General features: G+C 43.9%; 1 protein-coding gene across 1 annotated transcript in view; it reads right to left on the bottom strand.

Moving 5' to 3' along the window:
- Nucleotides 1-18,446, bottom strand: part of ATOH8 (atonal bHLH transcription factor 8) — a 44,410-nt gene that overhangs the window by 11,146 nt on the left and 14,818 nt on the right. The window contains exon 2 of the mRNA XM_075261216.1: nucleotides 10,053-10,244. Within this exon, the coding sequence (XP_075117317.1) occupies nucleotides 10,053-10,244 (192 nt within the window). The remainder of the gene's footprint in view (nucleotides 1-10,052; nucleotides 10,245-18,446) is intronic.

Here is an 18,446-nt window from a genome sequence, read left to right as displayed (position 1 = left end):
CCCCAGCAGTGATAGCTCCCCTGAGGGCGCACACCTTCCTCTTCCATTATCCTATATCCAGTACCGTATAGAGCGCTCTGTGACCTATAGAGGCATCTTGCCTGTGTCTGGAATGTAAACGCTTGTCTCCGCTATCTGCACACCAAGAACAGGACGATCCAATGACAACATTCAATAAAAATGATGAAAGTGTTTATCATGGTGAGGAGGGAGGATGATGCATAGTGAGACATAAATCCGCTGTCAGCTCACTAATGGCCTTAAGTGAAAACTTCTTTCCTCTGCTGTAAGGAAAATTAACACCGGCCAGTCCTTGAGAGCCCCTGTGTTGGGCTCAGGGCCCCCTGTATGGGGTGTGGTAACCAAGACATTGTATTGACTGTCTAGAAAAGATTGGCGTAGGAACCGCTTTAGATGGTGCAGATGGCACTGGGTATTGTAGGTGCCCAGGTGTATGTAGTACAGGTGTATGCTGCGCTCCGGGCCCACCCATATGTTCCTTTACACTACTGAATGAGTGTGGGCACCTACAAGCTCTAGTGACCCGCTGGGACCATACTTACCAACTAGGGATGAACAAACTGGTTGTGAACATACTGGATTTTCCCTGAATTTTCCAAAAATTTTGGGCTTGACCTGAACCTAAAACTTTTAAAGCTCGCCACTAATCCCAAATGGGCCTCAGCGGTCACGTGGCGCATGTCAATGTCATGATGTTTGTGTAAGGCTACGTGCACACAACTGAGCACACTGAGGGGAGACCGAATTTATAGCAGAATGCACTTGGATGGATCACATCTCAGGGCTCGTTCACATCTGCGTTCTTCTTTCCTTATTGCAGGTTTCCGTTTCCTGCATAAAACAGATGCAGGAGACGGAAGCCTGCAGGAGACTTTCTCACCCATTCATTTGAATGGGTGAGAAAGCTGTCCGGCCGTGCGCGGCAGTGAGCGTTTTGCGCTCTCCGCCGCGAAACCGGGTTTTATAATCCGGACACAGAGTCGGACATGCACTACTCTGTGTCCGGATAAAAAACGCTCACCGCCGCGCACGGCCGGACCCGATCTATGGTTTCCGTCTTCTGCCATGCAAAAGACGGAAACCATAGTACGGACACATTGAACGCAGGTGTGAACCCAGCGTCAGTGTCATCCAAGAGTCATCTGTCCCCCATAGGATAGGATCTGCTCTATAGTCATCGGAACGAACTTTTGAAAACCCGAAAGAGGGACAAAACATGCGGCGCGCGCAGCAAATTTAGCTCCGCCCACTTTTATGTTGACTCCGCCCATTCTAATTCATTTTTCATGTGCCCCCACACAGTATAATCCTGCTACAGTCACTCGTAAATTATATGTTCCCTTCCATCTCTCCCCCAGTTTCATATACACCCTTCATCTGCCTCCAGTTTCATGTCCCCCCTCCATTTCTGCCCAGTTTAATGTCCCCCAGTTTCATGTCCTCCATCTCTGCCCCCAGATTCATGTTCCCCCATCTCTACCCCCAGATTCATGTCCCCCATCTCTGCCCCCAGTTTCATGTTCCCCATCTCTGCTCCCATTTTCATGTCCCCATCTCTGCCCCAGATGCATGTCCTCTCCATCTCTGCCCCAGATTCATGTCCCCCATCTCTGTCCCCAGACACATGTCCCCCATCTCTGCTCCAAGATTCATGTCCCCCCATCTCTGCCCCCAGATTCATGTCCCCCATTTCCGCCCCAAGTTTCATGTCCCCATCTCTGCCCCCAGATTCATGTCCCCCCATCTCTACCCAGTTTCACGCCTTTCTCCCCCCTTCATCTGCCCCCAGTTTCATGGTCCCCCTTCATTATGTTCCACCTCAATGTTTAACACAACAAGCCACTTATACTCACCTTCCAACGCTCCCCTGCCGCTCTCTCGCCATCTCACTAACAGAGTTGTAGGCGTGATTTGACGTCATCACATCGCACCTACACATCCACTAGCCAGAGCGCAGCGGCTAGTGGATGTATTCAACTCCCGTATGTATTCAACTCCGACCGGGACTGCAGGACAGGACACCAAATCCGTGAATGTCCCGCGGAATCCGGGACGGTTGGGAGGTATACCATAGGGAGGTACTCAGCCTGCACATTTGGTCCCCTAAGACTGGTGACATCACATAGGGTTCTGACTACTGTATGGCCCCTGATATGTAGGAGCCATTATATGAAGGTATTCTGACCTTATACTGTGCAGTATATCACTAGCACAGCAATAAACGCTCTGTACAAACTACTGTATACCTGCACTTCAACTCTGATGTGAGGAGACTTAGAAGATAAAACAAATATTCCACATTTTTTACATACATGTCTATTATTTCTTCGCAACGCCCCACCAATACTCTGCAAGAAGCATCAAGGTCAGTTTCCTGTATGAGTCACAAAACAATAAGAATTCTTCAAAAAGTCATGTGAAGGGAAATGATCGTGTTCTCCCTCCTAGTGTGATACAGAAACGCTGCATACCACACCAGCTAGCAGATCTATCTATTATCTATCTCATAACTTTCTATCTCTCTCTCTCTCTCTCTCTCTATTTATCATCTCCTATGTTATATTATCTATCTCTGTCTATCTATCTATCTATCTATCTATCTATCTGTCTATCTATCTATCTCATATCTATCTAAATATCTATCTATCTATCTCATATCTATCACTCTATCTATCTATCTATCTATCTATCTATCTATCTATCTCCTATCTATCTATCTATCTATCTATCTATCTATCTATCTATCTATCTATCATCTCCTATGTTATATTATCTATCTCTATCTATCTATCTATCTATCTATCTATCTATCATCACTACTATCTATCTCATATCTATCTATCTATCTCATATCTATCTATCTCATATCTATCTATCTATCTATCTATCTATCTATCTATCTATCTAATATCTACTAATTATCTATCTGTCTATCTCCTATGTTATCTATCCTTCTGTCTATCATCTATCTATCTATCTATCTATCTATCTATCTATCTCATATCTATCTATCTATCTATCTATCTATCTATCTATCTCATATCTATCATCTCCTATGTTATATTATCTATCTATCTATCTATCTATCTATCTATCTATCTAATATCTGCTAATTATCTGTCTATCCCCTATGAAATATTATCTATCCTTCTATCTAGTCTAATATAAGATAAGATAATCCTTTAATAGTCCCACAGTGGGGAAATATATATTTATCTTCTATCTATCTATCTATCTATCTATCTATCTATCTATCTATCTATCTATCTATCTATCTATCTCCTATCTATCTATCTATCTATCTATCTATCTATCTATCTATCCATGCAGAACATTTTCCTCCCTGTCAGTTCTTGGCTATACATTGGTATCTTCTCATCGCCCCACCACCTTTGTTCCGTCGCACATCCTGATTTGTCAGATGTCAGGCCGCGGCTATTACCTTTGTCATTAATACATAAATCTTTTCCTTGTGGAAACATCTTAGCTTTATTTATTTTATTATTTTATTTTTCACCTTTCTTCGCCTCTCTTCTCCAGATCTAGTTTCGCCGTGATAAAACCCATAGAAATATCAATATGACACACGCGGTGAACGAATTCCAAAACCGCAGCCTACAAGTTTTATGAAGCCCCAACTGTTCTGCTGTTCTTCATAATCTGGTTTCCTCTCTCATAAAGAGACCTTTAGCACGGTTTTTCCTTGTGCCTCTGAAACAGCTGCTCTCACTGTAGTATCCTGAGTGATGATGAGGTCCTGAAAGTGTTTTTTTGGAACAGATGGCCAGGAGAGAGCTGTAGAGCATGCCAGCAAAATGCTGGGGAATGTGCCAAATCCAGCAGAGACTGAGTGCTTTGGGTTCCAGCTCGCGTGCCTTTCCTCTGCCCTCTGCCCTGAGTGGCGCCAGTAGGACTTCCCAACTAGCACTCTGAACATCTGGAGTCTGAGACTGCCAGAGAGACGAGGGGGGTGGCGGTGGAAGGGGGGGGGGGATAAAAAAGAAAAAAGCATGCTTCAGCTTAGGCCTGTGCTCTTAACAACATACTGCCTGGGAGAAGACAAGAAAAAAAGAATAAGAATAGGAACTTGCGAGCTTATTTAACAGCTGCGGTCAAACAAAAAATACATCTACGCCCGCTGTTCAGGATCTGGGGGTTAGGGCTGTGGGGAGAGTTCACACGTTCATATATGGACATATTGTCCTTATTTATAGATCATGTATATGGGCTATAGGGGAAAATCTTATGGGGCCTGGATAGTGTTTGGACAAAACCATACTAGCCAACTTTACCGGGACGTTGGGGGCTCCCAAAAAGAGGGGTGACCTCTGTGGAAAATGGGTACGTCTCCCGAGACAGGCTAGCAGTCATTTAATATGTGACTCGGGCACTTAAAGTACCCATCTCACAAAAACAGTGCGTGGCGGCCAATATGGGACGCGGCCTTTTACGATAATTTTTGCATTGTTCACACAAGACTTGGCAAGTATGCAATATGCTGATCACAAAGTGGCCCCTGTTGGGCTCCCGGTAAACCAGTTATACACGTTGGATAGCTGTCAGACAAATAGCAGATGGTGATGTGGACGCCTCCATCTACATGCACACTTGGCTTGTGGGCTGAACTGGAAGCCGGAGAAAGTTGTTGCCCAACTCCTCCAGCAGCAGTGCAAAAGGACTGGGCAGATGAAATCCTACTAATATCCAAAGATGGTCACCAGGTACTGCCAAAATCGATAGGTTCAACCTTTATACATCTAATGTGCAGGTCTATCTGAAGTGTTCAACTTCCCTATAGCACCACCACAGGAGAGATTAGGCATTACACATTGTCCATTCAAATCAATGGGTAGTCTGTGTAATGCAGGTCAGGACAGGTCCTCCAAAGGGACAGACCATCTTTGAATCCAATCTTCACTCTGGCCAAGAAAAAAAGGATCTTTAACAGAGTATATCAAAAGAGGTTCTGATACTGAGCAACCCTTTAAGAATTTTTTGACCAAATCGTAGCCAAATGAGATTTGGAGTCCCATGATTGTCACATGACTGCAAGATAGATCTAGCTCTAGGTTCGGAAAGTGCTGGTGATTGATCAAGGTGTCAAAATCTGGGTGTGAAGAAATGTCTCGGGGTGTGGTGCCCTAGGACCAAGGTGCAAAATTTCCTTCAAGTCCTCACACATAGTAGATCAATACTGTCCAGACCGGATGGCCAATTAATGTGTGTTGATGATCAATACAACAACTCATGGGCCACAGCAAGCAACCCACAGGCTCCTAAGTGGAGCAACACAACTGGGTTGAGCATCGGTACAGAGTTGAACTGGCCCACCAGAGTACTAGATGGGCCCAGGCTTTAACTCAATAATGGTCCACCAGGAGACATCTAAATTGGAAGGGTCCAATGGTCTATGTCCAAGGGGATGTAGGAGGGTGGGCCTCAGAATCATGTTATCTGGTGGCCCCAAGGATCCCCATTCCATCATTGCCTCATTGGATGACCAGCGGTTAGGCTCAGTCAATTCAGGAAAGGCTCAAATTTGGTAGTAGAGTAACCAGGGGCTGGTGTACAACCTCATGCATCGTGCCTCACAGAATAGTCTTAATACCCATAAAATGTCTGCCGCCATATGGTGACAAGTCCACTGTAAGGTTTGAAAACCGACCAAGATTTTGCTCTTCCTGCAGCTGTTCCATAACTTAAAGATAAAATAAATTGAAGCCATTTCCTGCTATGTCCTCTGGCAGCAGATTTGCTGAAAATTGTTTTATCAATTTTTGGAAGGGGGACATTAAATTTTCACATGTGGTCCAGAGTATAAAAAATCATTAAAATCAAGTATTAGAGCAGAGTTGCGGTCCAGCTGGTTACATACTTAGTGTAGCCTACAAGCAGTAGCCTGTGTAATGTGAGAGCGTGATATAAGCCCCTATGTCTGGGTCAGTGCCTGATAGCCGTATATTATCCTCATAGGCTCGGTATTTAAAGGGACACAATACTCCGCTACTATATTGTATTTATTTCTCTCTGGATAGTTAGTGGAAGACGCCGGTATATAGTATCCTGCACAGGGAGCTATACATCTCTGACAATTTCTACATTATTTGAGGAAAAGCTGCCATTTTGAACTCCAGGAAGTAATGCAGCAATAGGCAAATGGAACAGTGCCCCTAGTGGCCAGTACACGATCTCAAATGAACATTCAATGCAATGCAGAATTTTTTTCACAAATATTTGCCTATCTTACCTATTCTAGGTAGGATGAAATGGATGCGAAAATCCCAAAAGAACCAGGATGAATCTCCCCAAAATCAGACTGATGATGTCAAAGGAAGGGGGGACACCAGGGGCAACTTAAAAGGAATGTACCACCCACCAATATTTTTTAAAATTTATTTATTAAAACTAGATAGTAACATCTATTACTTTTTCTAATATTTTTATATTTTAGTATTGCAGATTTTTTTATTATTTTTTTTGCAATTGATTATGGGAGCGACCATCTTGTCTGAGCTTCTCGTCGGCTCTGTTAACAGCAGTTAGCGATATGCTTTACAGCATAGTCATGGCCGTAGGTAGCAATAATCTATAGCTTACTTATTGAAGTCTATGGGAGAGTTCTATGTAGGAAGGGGAGTAGATAAACTGAGACTATCTATTGTCAATAGTGGATGCAATGATGGGTCAGTAGTGTTATCTACAGAGGTGTTAACTTCTATTGTGATCCTGTATGTGATGTAAATGAGGTGACTGCTGCAAAGAAAGCTCCTGCAGAATTAGCAAGTGTCTGTCCATTACTAGGCTTAGTGGTCAGAGTTGAAAATTGCAGATTAATATGGAAAATTAAGAATAAAATCATCAAAAATTCTTAAAAAATATGTTTAACCCAAAAACTTTTTTAAAATAGGCAATTTTTTTTTGACACAGTCCCGTCTCAAGTGTAGTCTTTAAAACCAGCATCTAGTTGTCTGGCAAGTCCAATAGTCCAGCACAAAATATATGTTTTCTAGGCGGTGACACAACGGGGATGATACAGATGGTATTGTGACCCCCTCGGCCCCGCTCGCTGACACTGACCGGTCTATTAATGGTCCGAACTAAAGATTCCAGAATCCTCAGGGAGGTTCAGACGAAGTTTACAAGCCTCCTTTTGTAATAATACTGCAGCACAAACATCAATCACTCTCTTCTTATTCATCCATGTTATTTTCCGAAAGGAAAACTGGCTGAACAGTTGGCTTCCTCTCTAACACGGTTTGATGATGATTTCATGTAATTGGTTGAGGGTTAAGTAACCTGAAGGAATGTGATTCAGTAATTAGACTCTGTGCTGTTTCCTTTAGATACCCGCTCTTGGCTACGTGTCTTTAGATAAACCTGCAATTAGCTGCTACTTGTGGGAACACAGCTTCAAGAACACCACTGGATCCAAGAAGCCAGCAGAAGACATGATTCATGGTCCTTTACTAGATGTGATAAACTCAAGTCTTCACAATGGGAGGTGAAAAGGTGTTTAGGGCGATCTATAGGGGATTGTTTGGCCTCAATGGGGTTCACTCTTGGAGACAAAATTATCCAAATGCTCTTTTAGACCAAATGGACATCATAGAGGGAGGTCCGCCACTTTAGGAGTAACTGTTGGGCAAACAGTAGTGTCAAGAAATATTCCTCCCAACCTTTCTCTTCATACACATGCACACTCGGTTTGTCTGGGCATGCATGTGTACTTAAAGAGGACCTTCCACCACCTCCACCAACTCCTTACATTATTCAACAGATGCTACACCACTGATTCCAGCACAGTTGGAATTTTCTAGCACCAGGGGTGAACCTTTTTTTTGCTGCCTGAAGCGGACAACAGAAAGTGGAGGGGGCGGGGCGGAGGGGGCGTGGTGGAGCGAAGGGGCATGGCAGAGTGAAGGGGGCATGGCGGAGCGGCGTTAGCAGGCAGGGAGAGGACCTGCTCTCTGCCTGAGCGTGAGGGGAGGCCGCTGGAGCAGCGCTGCGTCCACAGGGCCTCCCCAATCCACCGCTCGCTTCCCGTGCCGGGCTGCTGAGACGGTGACGCTAAGCCAGTCCAGGACAGCTTATCCTGGACTGGCTTGGGTACGCAAAAATGCCGCCCACCTCCCCACGGGGCCCTGGCATAGCGCCGCCTGAGGCGGTCGCTTCAGGTCGCCTCAGCACTGTCTAGCACCAACCATTCCTGAGCAATCATTTCTGTTACTTTCAGCACAACTATGCTCTCTACTGTCAGGCGGGTGGTCCTGGGCTGGAGAAGAAAGACAGAGACCGCCCACTTGACAGTAGAGATCAAAATGTTCTGAAATGAACTGCAAGGATTGATAAGGAATGGTGAGGGCTATAGAAAAAAATTCCAGCTGCAACAGAATCAGTGTCTATTCAAGGATGCAAAGAGTTGTGGTCGGTGGTGAAAGGTCCTCTATAACAGGGGGAGGAAAGTAAGCCACTTCCAGATCTTGTAAAAAAAAGGAGCAGACATATTGAACTTGCCCAATCTTTATCACTGACTTCAGCCATTCATGGTCCAATTTCTGGTCTGCATTGCCTAACCCCAACAAAATCAGAAGCCATAGCTCCCACAGCAAGGGGTTCATAGTGAGACAACCTCATTAAACTGAAGTTAACTGGTCCTAAAAACAACCTGTTTGTCTCTTAAAGGGCGTTAGAGGCTTATTAATCAATTGCGTTAAGTCATCAGTTGAAGATCAGTGTGGTGAACAGAACACAGCATACGGTTGAGCTTTGCAGCTTCTTTGCAGCAAATCAAAAACAACTTTGTACATGGTATTGTGGCTATGCATGGTATTATAGCTCAGTACCATTCGCTTTAATGGGATTAAGCAGCTAACAGGAGCCATGTGACTGATGGAAGTGAAATGGGACCACCGCTACTGCTTTAACCAGCTGATCCATGGGGTTATTGGGTGTCCAACTCCCAGGGATTTCACTTGATGCTCTATCCTACAGGAGGGGTCTTCAAATTATAAATCCCGGAAAACCCCTTTCAATGTAAAACCTGGAAAACCCCTTTTACTTGTTTCATGTGTTCATAATATCCAGCGAGTATCCAAAAATCCCACTCTAAGACTCTGCTAACACTGTTTCTGTCTCTCCTTTAGGATACGGTACAGGCCAAGAATTGGCTGATGATGCAATGAGACAAAGTAAATTCCTGAGGGGTTCCATGTGATATGGGATGTCTTCTATCACTAGCTTCTATTTGGGGGAAGGAAAACCACAACTGCGATTGTCCTGGGGTCTTGAAAGTGACTGTTTCACAAAGTGGCCTTTTGAGGTACCCATAGCGGTTCCACTTCCATCAAGAAATACTTTAGTATACAAAGTAGTAATGGTCTCTATCTGTATGGTGCATTACATCTTTAATATACAGCACGTGCTTTATATTTTATGATTCAGCAATCATTGATTTAACACAATTTCTCCTCTTGTGTCAGCCCTATTGCCTTGTAGATTGTAAGCTCTTGAGACAAGGGTCCTTACATCTATTGTTTCAAAGTAATGTATTACTTTTTCATATTTAATTCTGTCTGTACTTTTTTTTTTTTTTTTTTTTATGTAGATTGTGAGCCCCACATAGAGCTCACAATGTACATTTCTCCCTATCAGTATGTCTTTGGAATATGGGATGGAAATCCATGCAAACACGGGGAGAACATACAAACTCCTTGCAGATGGTTTTATGCCTTTGGCGGGATTTGAACACCAGGACCCAGCGCTGCAAGGCTGCAGTGCTAACCACTGAGCCACAGTGTGGCCCCCCCAATTCTGTCTGTACTTGAACCCTCTGACTTGTAAAGTGCTGGTGCTATAATAATAAAAATTTTAATTAAAGAAAAATGTATTATTAAATATAATAATAATAATAATAATAATAATAATAATAATAATTTTATACTGTAATTAATTTACTACTTTTCTATCATGATTGAAAATAAATCAGCATTTCTTGGAAGATCCCTGGGGAGTTTAAGTTCTTCTTTTCTTACCTTCCTCTTTTTCGACCTTCCTTCTGACTGTAAAGTCCTAGTACATTGGTCTACACAGTCAGAAAAACTCAAGTTACTATGATCAGCACTGTAGTCAAGGTCAGCCAGTCGCGCCAGGGACAGGATATAGTTACAAGCTATTCTCAAAATGGCCAATTTAGAAAGCTTCTGTCCGTATGAATAACATGGCACCTACAATGGAAGAAGAAGGACATATTGAACATTGTATAACCAGACAGTCATAGTAGTATCAGTAGCAGAGAATAAATTACAGCCAAGTTATAGCCAGTTTAACATAAATTTACTTGACATAACTTAAGTGGTTTAACAGGTTAACAAATATTGTGGTTGGGGAAGTTTATTGATCTTAATTCTGTGGTTTTCTGATGTTTCTCATCATGCAAAATACCATTGAGTGGGAAAAACAGGATGCGTTTGGCAATGGTTTGCCCTGAATCATTCCATTCGAACTGTGTTGTGCCAGTGGGGACATCGAAAAGAGCCAAGATGAGGTGAGGTTCCCCCTATCTCAATAGAGCTCAATGGGTCTCTTTCTATGGTGTGGACTGGGTCATTTCTAGGGTTTAAGGATAAACCATGTTGTGAAATTCATCGAGTATAGGAATGATTTGCAATTTTATTCTACCTGGCCTATGATGTCTAAAGCAAAGGTGCACAAGACAAGCAGTGTTGTGAACTACCAAGAGGTCTAAAGGGGCTTGGGCAAATGAATAAGAAATTAGGCTACCATTGATCCTTCCCTATAACTACCTATATGACCTATAACAGATCATCAATGATCTAGCCCACCAGTTACTGAAAACCAATGATCTAGCCCACCTGTTACTGAATACCAATGATCTAGCCCATCTAAAACAGATCACCAATGAACTAGCCCACCTATAACAGATCACCAATGATCTAGCCCACCAGTTATGGAAAACCAATTATCTAGCCCACCTATAACAGATCACCAATGATCTAGCCCACCAGTTATGGAAAACCAATTATCTAGCCCACCTATAACAGATCACCAATGATCTAGCCCACCAGTTACGGAAAACCAATGATCTAGCCCAAATATAACAGATCACCAATGATCTAGCCCACCAGTTACTGAATACCAATGATCTAGCCCACCTAAAATAGATCACCAATGAACCTGCCCACCTATAACAGATTGCCAATGATCTAGCCCACCAGTTACAGAAAACCAATGATCTAGCCCACCAGTTACTGAATACCAATGATCTAGCCCACCTAGTCAGTACACCATTGAGCTATGTCACCAATTCGGGTCAAAAATGATGTAACCTATCAATTTATGTTCACCGAAGATGTAGTCCCTAGGTTCTCATCCTTTAGTAAGAGTACCTGTGAGATGTATTTCTCTAGGGTCTACTACCACATTGCTAAAGCTCTGCTTTAAATAGGAGGAGGTGTATGATCATAGCCTTTGGTACTCTGTGATATAACTAACGTGAGTAGGGAGTACATCATGAGAGCCACTGTCTAGTCCACAAGTACAAATTGTCAAAAGTCTAGGTCATCAATTCCGGTTCATATTGCCAAAGATAAAAAACATCTGTCTACTTTCTCAGGTTACCAGTGATTTAGGCCATTGATTTTCATCACTAATGGCCACCAATTAAGTTCATCGATGACCTAAACCATCATTAATTTCATTAATTCCAGTCATTAATGATCTAGGGCAATCTAGGCCACTAATTCTGGCCAACCATGACTTAATCTACTATTTCCATTGATCCAGGCCGTCAAATCATACTACCAAAGTCTAAGCCATGAAATAAGGTCCCCATTGCCCTAGACCACCAAGTCGAGTTGTCATAGACCTAAGCTAGTCATATAGATCATCTGGCAAACAGTTAAGAGGGTGCACTGACAAAACCTAATATATCTGTATTATTAAGGATTTATGTACTAGTCAGGGCTGTCGAGTTGGAGTATGGCCAGTTTTAGGTAGATTTGGGAAGGTTTTTTTTTGTGAAATAGAGGATCTTTACTGCTTCTGTCTGATCGGCCATCTATGAAAGAGTCGGAGCTGGAACGGGGCTGTAGTAAAATAGAGGAGTCAGTGGCTTGGCCTACCAACTCCACCGCCTTGGAACTGGAAAAATACTAGAACAGACTAAGCTGCAACACATTGGAGACATCAGGACAATTCGGTAGTTGTCCAGTCCCCTTTGTGAAGACCTCTTACACGCACTTCATTCAGTTCTCCAGTTCAGCTGCCACCCGATATATGCTGACAACTCTAAACTGAGACAAGTGTCAGGTCACGCCAAGGCTCTTACTTATTGGTAACAAACACAACCTATAGATCAAGCACTCCATGCATCTCCAGCCTGGCTCCATCTGCTCCATTTATCAAGACACATTTCCATCAGCTGAGAAACCCTTCCCGTTCCTTATCTTGTATCCAGCCGCAGGAATTTCTAACACTTGGGGTCTGCTCAAAGGAGGAACGGCTCCTTCTCAACACATGACTGATCTACGGCTTCCTACTCATGGCAGCCTGATGAAATTACATGCACTTGGAAAAAGAAGAAGATAAACAGTGCACATTTGTAAGATGTCTATAGATCAATCATATGTGAGGCTCATCTGCGGGGAGGGGGTGTTATTGTAATTAAGACCACCGCTGTCTACAATAAGATACAGAACAGCAGGCAGGAATATTTGGCTTGATTTACTGATCCCTACTTGACAGACGAGACGTCTCTACTTATTTATTGAGATGTAACAATACTTTACGACTTGACTGAATCTACCACCAAATTCAACAAGAAAGGCAATGGAGGATACGTTCTTTGCTTTTGTAGCCAACCAGGAAATACCTAGATTCCAACACCAATTTGCCAAATATTCTTCAGAAACTCCTGGTAAGACTCTAAAGACTGAAAAAACTTGTGTAGAAACAGGACTGTGAAGAGACGTAGACCAAGGTGTGTTGGTCACCACCATGTACCATGGGAAACATCATCTAAGCAAGGTCCCCAAACCCCATAAGCCAACCGAGGTGGCCAAAGTACCAAGTGCTCCTGAAAGAGTCAGAGGCTTGGACGCACAACGCAATCATCAATTCAGCCTGGCTTTCACCCCGGCCTACCCAAGGGCATGGCAACTAGATGTCCACTACTCCTGTGGAGCACTTTACTGAGGCCACTGTTCGGCTCTATGTCTAGTATACAGAGCCCAGCTTCTGTACATCAGTTTGGTTGCATGGGATCCAAGACGATCCTTGAAAATATTTTTTCTTTTCAATCTCGGGGACCATTACTGTCCCATACAGCGGTCTGTCCTATAACTTGAATTGTTGGATGATCCAGCATTTGATATGACGGCCATGTCCTTAACTAGTACCATGTGCCAACAAATGCTGTTTGTGGTAAAGGCCGTAGTGTTGTTTTGACCTTCAATGATCACATCCAATCCCCTTTTGGCTTCTCTGGATGTGATGATGACGTCTATTAAGGGGATCAGGGTGATCTTGTTGCCGTTATCTCGGCATCACTTTTATATAAATTGGCCTCCAATCCAATTGAAATACCCATTTAAGGATCTGACGTTAATTCATACAAAAGCATACCTCCCAACTTTTGAAGAACCGAAAGAGGGACAAAAATGGCAAATTTATCCCCACCCACTTTTGTATTGACTCCGCCCATTCTCATTAATTTTTCATGTGCCCGCACACAGTATAATCCTCCTACAGTCACCCGTAAATTATATGTCCCCCCTCTATCTCTCCCCCAGTTTCATATACACCCTTCATCTGTCCCCAGTTTCATGTCCCCCTTCCATCTCTGCCCCCAGTTTCATGTCCCCTCCATCTCTGCCCCCAGATTCATGTCCCCTCCATCTCTGCCCCCAGATTCATGTCTCCACATCTCTGCCCCCAGATTCATGTCCCTCCATCTCTGCCCCAAGATTCATGTCCTCTCCATCTCTGCCCCCAGATTCATGTCTCCACATCTCTGCCCCCAGTGTCATGCCGTCCTATCCTTCATCTGCCCCCAGTTTCACGTTCCACCTCCACATTACACTTACCTTCTCCTCGCTCCCCCGCCGCTCTCTCTGCGCCTCTCTCTCTCACTGGTGCACAGTTGTAGACGCGATGTGACGTCATCACATCGTGTCTACAAGCCAGTAGGCGGTGTTCAGCGGCGAAGCAAGGAGCTGACCTGTGTCAGCTCATTGCTTCAGCCGTATATGTGTTCAACTCAGATCTGCGTCCTCTGGACGCAGATCTGAGTTGAAATCGGGACATACCTCCCTCCAACTGGGACCGCAGGACATGTCACCGGAATCGTGAATGTCCCGCGGAAATCGGGACAGTTGGGAGGTATGCAAAAGTGTCCCTGGGCCCCAGTGCAAAAATTTGTTACTGGGTCTCCTACCTTCCATGTGTCACTGATACTGATCAATACTGATGTCTTCCCTAAGGCACCAGGACAACTATTACTCCTATAACCTCACCTTTCGGACAATATTAAAGCATCATTCCTATCTTGGCAAATAACCCTGACCACACGACCCGAACACCAGGGCAGGACCTATGGAAACAGCTATAGCTCCCATACGGCTCTATGGGAGTTGTGGAAACAGAGTAGCACTCTTGTTTCCATAAGTCCATCTAAGTTGGTCAAGACTTCTGGCCGGTCATTTGTTAATTGGCCATGATTTACGGATCGACCAAGAGTAATGCAGTGTGCATGTGAGATGCTTTCAGATGTACCCTGGCTATAGACTGCTCTCTTTTTGGCGGATACAAGCGGTGGCTTTGTCTGGTATGATATTAGGTATAATTATCCATATTCCATGTTGTAATAAAGCATAAAACTAGCGACAGGATGGAAATGAGCGCTTCATGTCGAAGCCAACACCAACACTTCTTTGTATTGTTCTTCTGTTTGCACTAATAGAACTTGACTTCCATGTAACACTTTAATGACCCTGTATTTGGCACACGTGAACGAATGATTGTTACAAGCTTTTTTTCTTATATAACTTTTACTGTTACCTGGATCTGAATAAGGGCAAGGAGAGAAATACAGGAGAAGGAAATTCCCTAAGACTGTTCTCCCTGGCACCATTCAAAGGAATATGGTGCTTGCATTATGCCAAGACTGCATAAAGACATTTTTTAATGCATACAATATTGTGCAAAAGTTTTAGGCCCACACTATGTGGTGTGACCTTTGGTCTTTGCCTTCCATCAGTTCTTTTTGGTACTTGCAGACAGTTTTTGGGAGGTTGTTCCCACCAGAACTAAGCACAGATCTTCTGTGGATGTAGGCTTGCTCCAATCCGTCTGTCTCTTCATGTCATCCTAGACAGACTGGATGATGTTGAGATCAAGGATATATCTGTGCGGGTTGTATCATCGCTTCCAGGACTCCTCTTCCAAAGGGCAAAGATCACACCAAATATTGATGAGATTTACATTTCTATCCTTTTTCATTCTCTTCTTTTTGTTCATTGCCAAAATTATCTATCAACACAATCTGAAAGCATTCTTACTCTGCTGCCAAACTTTTTCCCCACACGTGCCTAAATCTTTTGCACGGCCCCGCATTTGCGTATTACTATGTGTATTCTTGCTGAATGCAATACCCGATATCCCCTGACTTTTCTATCGGAACAGACAGTTCACAAATGACAGGTATAACATTACAGGAGGAAGTTCCTTTTGGCGCCGCAGCAAATTACAAGTCCATTATCGACTCCTAATCACACTCAGCGCGGCTGACGGAGGAGGAACAGTCCTACAGTAATAACATTACATGTCCTGCAATGGTAATAGATGGGCGGAATAATGTAAGCTTATAGCTTCCAAAAGCAAAATGGGTACACACAGATTTGGACTATGCCACCATGTTAGAGAGACCCCCCCTCATATAGTGATGTCCTTCATCTGTAACCGATTAATGGGGGTCCGAGGGCTGGGGGTGACCAAATGCAGCAGATACTCTGTCCAGGAACAGCCAATTGGGCTCACTTGCTTCCATTTGAGACCTTCTGAAGAATACGGGGTCCCTCTATTCCGGATCCTCGTCTCTTAGGGATCAGTTACAGAACATATCCCGCACTGGAGGACCGGTCCTGTCCTGCATTATATAGACAACTCATTGGTATAAATAAAATCTGTGTAATACGTAATTTATCCAAACCAAAAACTTAATGCTGAGATTCCACAATCGCTGGGGATTGGGGCAAGAGAACCCTCTGTGACCGGGACTCTTCTAATAGGTAGGGATTGTCCAAAGTGGAAAAACCCTTTAAGCAGAGAACACCTTTCAGTTCAGCCAGACTATCGTGATCTGCTACAGCTGTGATATAGGACCTGAGCTGGGCTGTTTGGGGGGTGTCTGTCAACAAGCTTGATGACTGTTTCCGACAGCATTAAGTAAAATGACCCCTGTAGTCCTTGGATAGGGAACATTGTGTGACCTATATGCAGAAGGTATCTCTCAACTACACCGAAAGAAATCACCTGACCAACTCATTTATAGCGCCAGGGTCAGAACATGTAGGCTGCAGAACTGGGACATTCAGAAGTGTCTACAAACAAGGCGTCCTGGGGGTTATTTTTATGGACAGATGACTGTGCAGTTACCACTCAGTGGGGTAAGAAAGCACTGGGGTTCCTTGGGCCTTGCAGAGGTGAGGGAACATAAAAAACACTGTCATTTACCTCTCCTGGCTCTGGAAGACTTTGGCCTACTTGGTGATGTCCCAGACGTCACGTAGGCTGAGCTTGCATCGTTATGCATCGCAATGCAAGCCCCAGATCAAGTGACGTCTCTTCCATCATTGAAGATGACCGACATCTGCCGGGAGTGTGCCGGAGCCAAGGAGAGGTAAGTAACTATGTGTTTTATGTTTGTATCCTCCGCTGGGTCTCCAATTATTATACTACGGAGGCTCCATGACAATAGTTCACCATGGAGCCCCGTCATTCCTAGTTATGCCACTGGTGGACACCCCATTATAGTCTATGGGGTCCACTGGTGTCTTTGAGCAACTGCTGTTTTAGTAAGACAGGCCTTCCAGCCCCCTGTTGGACCCAAACGAGTCCACAACGCTAGTGTGAAGCTAGCATTAACGGGATGTGCTGCCGACATCCCAAAACTGTATGGGGGACGAATGGTAACAGAAGCATTCATTCATCCCCATCGGCCAATGTAAATGCCAATACAAATAGCTGCCAATCGGGGTGTTATAATGTTAATTGGCACTCGTCCTGCTCGTTCATTAGCCCCTATGGATGGACCCTTACACGTGCTGGTTGCACCCCATATGGACCTCCACCAATGGGTGTCCATACTCAGTTTTTGCAGATACTCCTGGAACTTTTTCCTTTTTTGCAGTAGTCCCGGCTGGAATTTTTTTTTTTGCCAAAAAAAGGAATAAAACTGAAACGACATCTGTTTTTCAAGCAGACGGCAAAAAGTCAGCTTTTTTTACAAGTCGGGCCGGGGGATATCTCTCATAGAGCTGAGTCGACTTTGTTCCATAATAAGCTGCTGAACTCCCATATCTTCTAATTCATTGAGTTTATTTTTATTCGGGGAGTTGAAGTATTTTAAAGTCCCACCGGGGAGGTAGCTGGCCCGTGCTAGATGAGACTATTGGAACGTTCTGTGTAACTGAACTGTCTCTGTTTCAGCCGCGCAAGACGCCAAAAACGTCTTCCAGAAGGTTCATATAAATGTCCACTTCTGGCTTCATTACGTCATTGGCTTCTCGAAAGTATTTTTTCTTTATTATAAATAGGAACGTGATTTTTTTTTTTTATCCCCCCCACCCCCTTCCCCGGTCGGAGAGGCTGCACCACTCCCCTGAGAGCAACATTCATACTTGTTAAATCCAATAACTTATTCACCTTTTCACGAGTTCTGCTTCTTTTTTTTTTAACCCTGTTGTACATGAGTGCGGGGGTCTGCGGGATGTCTCAGGGGCTTATTACATACAGGTATTGGGGTTGATGTCCCCACTGCTGACTATTCTCTTCTGTTTGGGGTCTCGCTATAGTTGGGGCTACATCGTAACTTTTATCGCAACACATGTTCCGTGGCGGAATTTCTTGGAACCATCATGTTGCCGTCGTGGCTACAATGATGGCTGTGCAACGATGCAATCCTTGGCCATGCAACATGTAGTGTTGCATGGACTTCAATGTGACTCACAAGTAGCCACGACTGAAACGTGATGGTTCCAAGAATCCCAAATCTGATGGATTTCTTGCAACCTTCAGGTTACGGTAACTTGCAAGTTGCAACACAACTGTGCTCATTTCCATTCTTCTTGAAGAAGGCAGCATAACACTACAATCATTGGTTGTGAGTTAGGCATTGGGGCTAAATTTGC

The sequence above is a fragment of the Leptodactylus fuscus genome, chromosome 1 (genome assembly GCF_031893055.1).
Source record: "Leptodactylus fuscus isolate aLepFus1 chromosome 1, aLepFus1.hap2, whole genome shotgun sequence".
Classification (NCBI taxonomy): domain Eukaryota; kingdom Metazoa; phylum Chordata; class Amphibia; order Anura; family Leptodactylidae; genus Leptodactylus; species Leptodactylus fuscus.
This window is presented reverse-complemented; position numbering and strand designations above follow the sequence as displayed.